Raw genomic sequence first — 9,071 nt, 5'->3', positions numbered from 1 at the left:
TCACACTGACAGTCAAAATTGAAATGATCGTACTGCTCTTGCTACCTTATCTGACAAAACCACCAATCATTGTCAGATCAAGCCACACCAGATAAGCTCCATGTCAATGCCAGATGACCATATGACATGATCCTAATCGCATTGGCTGGTTACATATAATCTTATTAGTTAACTTCCTGATTTTCAAGAAGCTAAACGCCGTTGATTCTCTCACTGCCTAATCCGACTACCAAACAAACGCACCAATCATTGTCAGATCAATGCATAGAAGATAAATTCTAGGTTGATTCTAGATGACCATACTACAGCTAAGCAGAGCCAAAAGCACGCTATCATGGGCCAACTTAGTGGTTTATTATCTTAGTTGCATCACAACATCTCTAATCCTCAACACCACCTGATCTCCAGAATCCGCATCAGCATTACTCCGACCGTGGTGACTGTGCGCTTGATCTTGCAGCGAAGCTTTGTTCCAGTGTCTCGTTCTCAGCCCTGTTTCCAAAACCTGTCCAATATCCCCAAATTAAGTGTATTAAAAATAGTAGATATTCAACAACTTGTGAATAAAGAGGAATAGAAGGTAGGTCTTGGCATCGGCAACACTCGGCCCAATGCTTACAGGAAAAGCAATGTAAGAAAAGCTGAGACGAAATATCACAGCCTAGTAAAACAGGCACATGGGCACTGCACATAGGCCAAGGCATGTAAAAATAGAGAAATGAATCCTTCAAAAGAACTTAAAGCTGTACAACAACTGGAAAGCTTCATGTTCCAGGACTTGACAGATTACCTAGTATAGTACAACAAATTTCTACAGTGAGCGGGAAAAAAAGTATGTTGACTCCCCTCAGAAAGTAAGGGTCCATTTCCCAACACTAATGAAAAGGTGAGTAGTGTCATACTCATACAAGGTCTTAACTTTTTCTTGTTGAATCTTTGCTCTTATATACCGAACAACTTTGCCATTTGGCACATTATTGAAATACAGTTTAGCTTAGAGAGATTGAGCAGAAATGTGAAAAGTTTTGAAAGAAAAATGGACGCCAGAACAGAAGCACAACCAAAGCAAGGCCTTTCTGAAAAGAAAGCACCAAAGTAATGGTGATCACCAATATGCTGCTAGACAGAGCAGGTGGGAAGATTGTATGTTTTACCGAGTATAGTAGGTACTCATATGATCAGATTCAAGTGCGCTTCACAATTTTTGTGCGATCTTGTGATCAGTAAGCGGTCATATCAAAGAGTTTACAAGGCTAAGTTCCAGCACACAAATGCAACAATGGAAGTTGGCTATGGAACTCAGCAGTTAAAGCAGGAGGTACTATATTTTAATTTTTTTTTATGAAATGGGTAATATTTTTTTCTCAACAAACAAATGTTCTCCTATTGCTCATTACACAGAGTTATTTTTAAACAAACAAAATTGAGAAATTTGAAGATGCTCCCAAGTTAATATGAGCGACTAATATTGCATGGTACAGTGACTCATATGTCATATCTACTATTGCCCTTTCACTAGTAAGGGGCTCAGGGCCCATAAATTACTACTCCCTCCGTCCCAAAATAAGTCTCAACTTTAGTACAAAAAGTTGCGACACTTATTTTGGGATGGAGGGAGTATATCGCTATCCAAATGAGAAAGTAAATAGTACTACCAGTAAAGCACAGTGGTACATAAGAAAAAGTATACCTACAGTAACTCGCAAAATTTTCGTTGCGATGCTAGCTGAGAACAGTTGATTTCCTATATATGTGATTGCTCTTTTTCTACTTTTATCTTTTTTGGTTTACGTACAGTATAGTTTTAAACAGCTACTGGGAGGAAGTACTTGGAATGGGTGATTATCCTGATTATATTGAAGTACCTGGAAGGGGTGATTATCGTGATTATACATATACTGAGTTAGCAAACTACCGTAGCAAACTAATTATGACTGTGCTGGTGACATAAAAGGAACAGGCGGATCAACTGCATCAATACTACTTTCAAAACTTGATTTATAAATAATTAAAGAGATGGTGATTTTGATAGATTGATTTTTTTGTGGATTTGCGTATAATGTTGCATTAAATAATCGTGTAAACTAAAAATTATTTGAGGTGGATAAGTTTGAATTTTAGCTCTGTAAATTTGGGGTCCCTATTTTGTGAGAAATTACCTGATAATACCATTAGTTACCATGTTCACATGGACCATGACAGGGTGAAAAAGAATAGACGTCAGGATTCATTGAAAGACTGAGAATATGAGATGAAGTCAAGTGAAAAGTTCAAACTGTCTAGAAACAGTAAAAAAATAAATGGGTTCACTGACTCTAATTTATCTCCAGTTGCTGTTTTCAACAAAAACAGTTGAGCACAAACTATTTTGATATTTAAGACCATTGAACATTATATATATTTTTGGTTTAGGGGTGGGGGGGGGGGGGGTGGCGGGGATTATCCCTTGTGAAAATTAATAAACTTCGTCACTTTAATTTTTCTCATATCAGTATGCACTATATGCAGGAGATGCATTTTTGATACCAACGGTTTTAGATCTGAGGATGACCAAATACACTTTTCCTGCTTCCTTGTATCTATTAAAAGAAATTGGGATAAGATGTGTGCTGCTTGACTGGAATCAATGTTTCTAAGGTAAAACAATCTAAAGATGAACTGGTAACAATGTCCTGAGTCCTGAGCTTGGCCATAAAAAACAAAATATCTGATGCAATCTAGTTGTTTTATAATTCTATTCCGTGATGCCTCTAACGGTGAACTAGTCCTTTTCATGTCTCACACCGTGTAAGATCTTTTCTTCTATTAATCTAACTACCATGAAAGTTGAAAAGGCAACTAGAACATACAAATAAATAAATCACTAAAATGTTGCTAAGCTGAAAGGTAACAACTACAAAACTGTGTAAAGCAAGAATAAGATCAAAATAATGAAGTATCAAGCATCAGACTAGCCGTGTGGTAAGTACGAACGGAAGGGAAAAACTAGGATGCAGCATAAAATTTACCACTTGATACTTTCGGCGTCGACAACAGTGATGGTGGGAAGTTACTATATGCATGCACACTGGTGATGCAGAAACTCGAAAGAAACACCCTCTCAAGCTTCAATGTCTTGACGTCAAGCGAGAAACAGCGGGCATCAACCGGTGGGTTTCGGCAGTGATATAGGAACAAGTGCCTCCCCATTGAGCCCAAGAAGAAGTACCCGGAATCCAGCGGGATTTTCTTGTCCAACTGCCACTTGCTGGAACTCCCAAAGTCGTTTCGCCTAATGGCATAGTTGAGGTAATTTGTGTCTTCTGTGCGCACAAACATCCCAGGCCTGCCATCCCCTGCCTCCACAACGGCTATATCCCCACCTGGAATACCTCTGGCTTCAGGTGGGTGTTCAACAATGGAGAACCCCATACTCTGGGAGTCAAGCACCAGCAACTTTTCCCTCAAACTAGCCACCCAATAGAACAACCCATACGCGTATTCGCGCCTGGAGAAGAAAGTCGTCCCTGCTAATGATGGCAAGCCAGCAAACAAATTGCTCCAGCTCTGGGATGAAATGGTTCGCCATTGTCCGGTGTTGGAAAAGAAGGCAAAGGCGAACAGCTTAGTTAGGCACTGCACCATCGAGATCACCCTGAATGACGCCTCTTCTTCATCTTCAGAGGGAGCGAGGAAGGTCTGCGGTTTTGTCCAGAGTGCGCTGTCCACGGACTCGGCTAGGTCACCAGGGATTGGGGGGAGCAGGAGGTACCGTCGGTGCAAGGGGTCGCACACTATCACCTCCCTGAAGATGACTTCGAACTTGGGGTGTCTTTCGAGGAGGACCCGGCCGTCGCGGACGTCCTGGACCGCCCAGTCGGAGGCGGGGCCGGGTAGGAAGGAGAAGGAGAAGTCGGCGGCCAGGGCGACGGCGCCGGCTGCCGACGCGGAGGGGTGTGGCGTGACGACGGCGTGGAAAACTCGATTGTAGTCGAGGAAGCCGAGGAAGGGCGGAGCGTGGAGCCTGCGGTAGCGCCGGAGGAAGGAGCGGTCGGCGATCAGGTGGCGAAAGGAGGTGCAGCCGGCGGAGACGCGCACGAGATCGGCAGGGTCGGGGAGGCGGAGGAATATGTCCGCCAGCAGCTCGCCTGGGATCGGCGGCGAGTCCATCTCGTGGCCGTACTACTAACCTCTCCGGCTGGTTGCTCTTGTTGTTGTTGGCGGCGGCGACGTGAGGGGCACAGACGCTGCAGTGTAGTGTGTACCAATGCCTAGAAGGGCCATCGCTACGAACGGGCCTGCTCATACACGGTTGGCCCATTATAAGAAAAATAAAACATTTGGGCGGTTTTTTTTTTCATTCTTTGCCTTATTTTTGGGAGGAGAAATATTATGTACATTTTTTTAGGGTAAATGATTTTTTATTTAAAAAATGCTTGAAATCTCTTTCAAGATGATTTGCAGGATACAATCAGGTGGGTCAGAATCAGACGGACACGCCTCACAGCGTCCATCACTAACACCTAAGATCAAAGCTTATGTTTCTATTATATTGCAGCATTTATATAGTCCTACTATATTGCACAGGCGTGAGACCAATTCCTCCAATTCAGAGTGGTCACCGCCGCCGCCAGGTACTATTTTCATCAACTCAGATGCTGCAGTTTTTTCGGATTTAAATAGATCAGGTGTCGGAGTCGTTGCCAGGGACCATGATGGGCATTGTGTGGCTGCATGCAGTGAACCATTTTTTGGTACATTTGAGCCTGAGATGGTAGAAGCTCTTGCTGTCAGAAGAGCAGTTTATTTGGCGCGTGCTGAACATTTTTCTGATGTTATTTTCGCCTCTGACTGCTTGCCGCTGGTGCAACGGCTGAATTCTTCGGTCTATGATCGATCTTCTATTGGTTTAGTTGTGGCTGATATCAAGTATGCGACAAGCGTCTTCGATTCGGTGATATTCAAACATGTTCGTCGGTGTTTGAATGTAGCTGCTCATTTGTTAGCCAAGTCATGTATAAACTCTGTTGGTCTTAGTGTTTTTTCATTCTGCTCCAGATTGTATTCGGAAGACTCTTTGTAATATTGTCTAAGTATTTAATAAAGTGCCGACATTCTCTAAAAAAAACATCCAAACAATTTTTTTTTAAAGAAACACGTAACTTGGGAAATCTCTAGGCTTCAGGTTAACCACACAGGTGGATAACTACTGACATATATAGAAACACCGGTTCAACCACTCGATGGTCTTAGAGCATCTCCAGCCGTTGGCCTCTTAGGAGGCATAAAAATCGCCGTCTAGGGGCGAGCCGGCGGTAGAATCGGCATTGGGGTGGTTGGGCATCCAGCCGTCGCCCCCAGTCGTCGATATCGGTCCATTCGCGGCCGCTTTTCGGCCCAGATAAATAGAAAAATGGTCCGATATTGGTGAGAAACGGCCCATATTTGGCGTGGTTCGGCGTTGAATTCTCAACATAAATAATTTTTTTATCACATACTTCATCACGAAAAATAAATTAATTCAATAAAATAGTGCAACAACAAATAGTTCAATACAAATTATATAGTTCAATAAATAAAAACTCATCACACGTCGAGCTAGGCGTCGCCCTTGATCCTCCATAGGTGCTGCACCAGATCCTGCTGCAGTTGATGATGCACTTGTGGGTCTCGAATCTCCTGACGCATACTGAGGTAGGCAGTCCAGGTTGCCGGTAGCTGGTGATCAACTTCGGCTAGAGGACCCTGCCTGTAGTATGGTTCAATGTCAAACACTGGCTCTTCCTGCTCGCTCTCGATGATCATGTTGTGCAAGATGACACAGCAAGTCATGATCTCCCACATTTGATCTTTCGACCAGGTCTGAGCAGGGTACCGGACAACAGCAAATCGAGATTGGAGCACACCAAATGCCCGCTCGACATCCTTCCTGCAAGCCTCCTGCACCTTGGCAAAGTGGGACTTCTTGCCTCCTGGCACAACGTTTGAGATAGTCTTCACAAATGTAGACCATCTCGGATAGATGCCATCAGCTAGGTAGTACCCCTTGTTGTAGTGCCGCCCATTGACCTCGAAGTTTACCGGAGGAGAATGACCTTCAACAAGCTTGGCACAGACAGGGGAGAATTGCAACATGTTGATGTCATTGTGAGTTCCTCGCATACCAAAGAAGGAGTGCCAAATACAGAGGTCCTGTGTGGCCACCACCTCAAGTACCACACTTCAACCGCCTTTGTCGCCTTTGTACATCCCCTGCCAAGCAAATGGGCAGTTTTTCCATTTCCAATGCATGCAGTCGATGCTTCCAAGCATCCCAGAAAATCCTCTTGCTACATTCTGTGCTAGGATCTGAGCAGTGTCTTCCGCATTGGGTGTTCGCAAGTATTGCGGTCCAAACACTGCCACGACTGCCCGACAAAACTTGTAGAAACACTCAATGGTGGTGGACTCGGCCATGCGCCCATAGTCATCGAGTGAATCACCGGGAGCTCCGTATGCAAGCATCCTCATCGCTGCCGTGCACTTCTGGATTGAGGTGAATCCAAATTTGCTGGTGCAATCCTTCTTGCACTTGAAGTAGCTGTCGAACTCCCGGATGGAATTCACAATCTTAAGGAAAAACTTTCGGCTCATCCGATTACGGCGCCGAAATGTTTTGTCGCCGTGTAGTGGAGCGTCGGCGAAGTAGTGACAGTAGAGCATGCAGTAGCCCTCGAGACGATGCCGGTTCTTTGCTTTCATCCGCCCCGGCGCCGAGCCACCTCGTCGCGGCTTTTCATTACTCGCCAGTAGGGCAGCGACGACCATGAGATATTCCTCTTCCTGGACGTTGGCCTTGACTTCCTCCTCCAGCAATGTGGCGAGCGCTTCCTCGTCTTCCGAGTCCATTGCCGAGGCAGGAAAATCGCCGAACATCTTGCGGGCGTGGTGGGCGCGTACCCGCCGCTACACCGCCCTGCGCGGCCGGCTCGCCGCAAAAAATCCCCTGGACGGTGGTGGAGAGGCAGCGTCGGCGAAACCTTGCTCTTTTTCCGGCGGGGAATGGCCTATCTAGCGGTGGCGAGCAGTGGACGGCGCCGGGATCGGCCGGTTGGCATCCGCATGAAATGGTTCGCCATTGTCTGGTGTTGGAAGAGAAGGCAAAGGCGAACAGCTTAGTTAGGCACTGCACCATCGAGATCACGCTGAATGGCGTCTCTTCCTCATCGGCAGAGGGAGCGACGAAGGTCCGCGGTTTTGTCCAGGGTGCGCTGTCCACGGACTTGGCTAGGTCACCAGGGATTGGGGGGGAGCAGGAGGTACCGTCGGTGCAAGGGGTCGCACACCATCACCTCCCTGAAGGTGACTTCAAACTTGGGGTGTCTTTCGAGGAGGACCCAGCCGTCGCGGACGTCCTGGACCGCCCAGTCGGAGGGCGGGCCCGGTAGGAAGGAGAAGGAGAAGTCGGCGGAGAGGGCGACCGTGTTGGCTGCAGGCACAGGGGGGTGAGACGCGGCGACGGGGTGGAAAACTCGGTTGTAATCGAGGAAGCCGAGGAAGGGCGGGGCGTGGAGCCTGCGGTAGCGCCGGAGAAGGAGCGGTCGGCGATCATGTGGCGGAAGGAGGTGGAGGCGGCCGAGGCGCCCACGAGATCAGCAGGGTTGGGGAGGCGGAGGAATATATCCACCAGCAACTCGCCTGGGATCGGCGGCGAGTCCATCTCGTTGCCGCACTCGGCTCTCCGGCTAGCTGCTCTTGTTGTTGTTGGCGGCGGCGATGTAGTGTGTACCGATGCCTTGAGGGGCCATCCCTATGAACGGGCCTGCACATACACCCTTGGTCCATTAAGAAAAGAAGAAACATTTGGGCGTTTTTTCCAATCTTTGCCTTATTGGGGGGGGGGGGGGCAATATTATGTACATTTTTTAGGGTAAATAACTATATTATTATCTAGAAAATGTTTTAAATCTCTTTCGAGATAATTTGCAGGATACAATCAGGTGGGTCAGACGTCCATCACTAACACCTAACTTGGGAAATCTACCAGACTTTAGCTTAACCATGGGCCGATAACTACTGACATATATAGGAACACCAGTTCAACCACTCGATGGTCTTAGACATGAATGCATTATCAATCATCTAGTGTTGCAGTTATCTTGTCGAAACCATATCTCCTAACTGTAAATATTGAAAGAAGAAAGGGTTTAAGCGGATGCACCTTTGACAGGGGCACATGCGTGTTAATATAGAGAAGGATTACAAGATCGGCAGGTTGTTTCTAGTCTTGACCTCTACTCCAAGCTATACAAGAGATAAGATCATATCTAGCCTAAAAACCTGCCTAGTATACACAGCATATACAGGCACACACAACCTATCGTGACAAGTGTCACGTTACATAGAACACAAGCATATTCTTTAACATCTTCCCTCAATCTCAACATATCAAGGTTTAGATTGTTCTTGAAGGCTTGTAGTTGTCGAACTTGAAGTGGCTTAGTGAAACCATCAGCAACTTGATCTCCGGTTGGAATAAGCTTTATCTCTGACAATTTTTGTGCAACTCCTTCGCGAACAAAATGAAAATCAATCTCTATGCCTTTTGTCCTTGCATGAAACACAGGGTTCGCAGACAGATATGTTGCACCAAGGTTATCACACCACAAACATGACACATGTGATCTGTGAATACCCAACTCATCAAGTAACGTTTCAATCCACATTACCTCAGCTGTTGCATTTGCCAAAGACTTGTATTCTGCTTGGGTACTAAAGCGTGAGACAGTATTGCCTGTTTCTTTGCATTACATGATATGAGATTAGAGCCAAGAAAAACAGTAAAACCTTCTGTGGATTTTCTGTCATTTGGACATCCAGCCGAGTCTGCATCAGAGAAAGCACTTATTGCAGTTGATGAAGACTTACACAAATTTAGGCCGGTTCCAGTGCTTCCTTGTATGTATCTCAAAATCCTTTTTATAGCTATCTGGTGCAAAGAAGTGGGTGCATGCAAAAACCAGTGTTTTAAATAGCGGGCTATGAAAAATAGCGACGGGCGTCCAAATCAGCTATAGCGGGCTATAGCAGGATATAGCGGGCTATTTGTGAAG

At 45.8% G+C, this 9,071-nt stretch overlaps 1 protein-coding gene across 1 annotated transcript; it reads right to left on the bottom strand.

Annotated features, from left to right (window-relative positions):
- Positions 1 to 202: 202 nt before the first annotated feature.
- LOC123129339 (uncharacterized) lies at positions 203 to 4,149 on the bottom strand. The gene is made up of 2 exons (XM_044549544.1): positions 3,009 to 4,149; positions 203 to 505 (listed from the first exon to the last, which is right to left on the bottom strand). Exons 1-2 carry the CDS (start codon positions 4,147 to 4,149, stop codon positions 423 to 425), a joined length of 1,224 nt encoding a protein of 407 aa, XP_044405479.1. The 3' UTR covers positions 203 to 422.
- Positions 4,150 to 9,071: the final 4,922 nt, after the last annotated feature.

Source organism: Triticum aestivum, chromosome 6A, assembly GCF_018294505.1.
Source record: "Triticum aestivum cultivar Chinese Spring chromosome 6A, IWGSC CS RefSeq v2.1, whole genome shotgun sequence".
Classification (NCBI taxonomy): Eukaryota; Viridiplantae; Streptophyta; class Magnoliopsida; order Poales; family Poaceae; genus Triticum; species Triticum aestivum.
Note: the sequence above shows the minus strand (reverse complement) of the source record. Positions and strands in the feature narration are given on the sequence as shown.

What these genes read in the sequence shown, in the direction of transcription:
- LOC123129339 (XM_044549544.1), bottom strand. Translation starts at nt 4,149, where the DNA reads ATGGACTCGCCGCCGATCCCAGGCGAGCTGCTGGCGGACATATTCCTC. An exon ending in GACGCCGAAAGTATCAAGTG is followed by an intron (nt 506 to 3,008) that starts GTAAATTTTATG and finishes GATATTGGACAG; the next exon opens with GTTTTGGAAACAGGGCTGAG.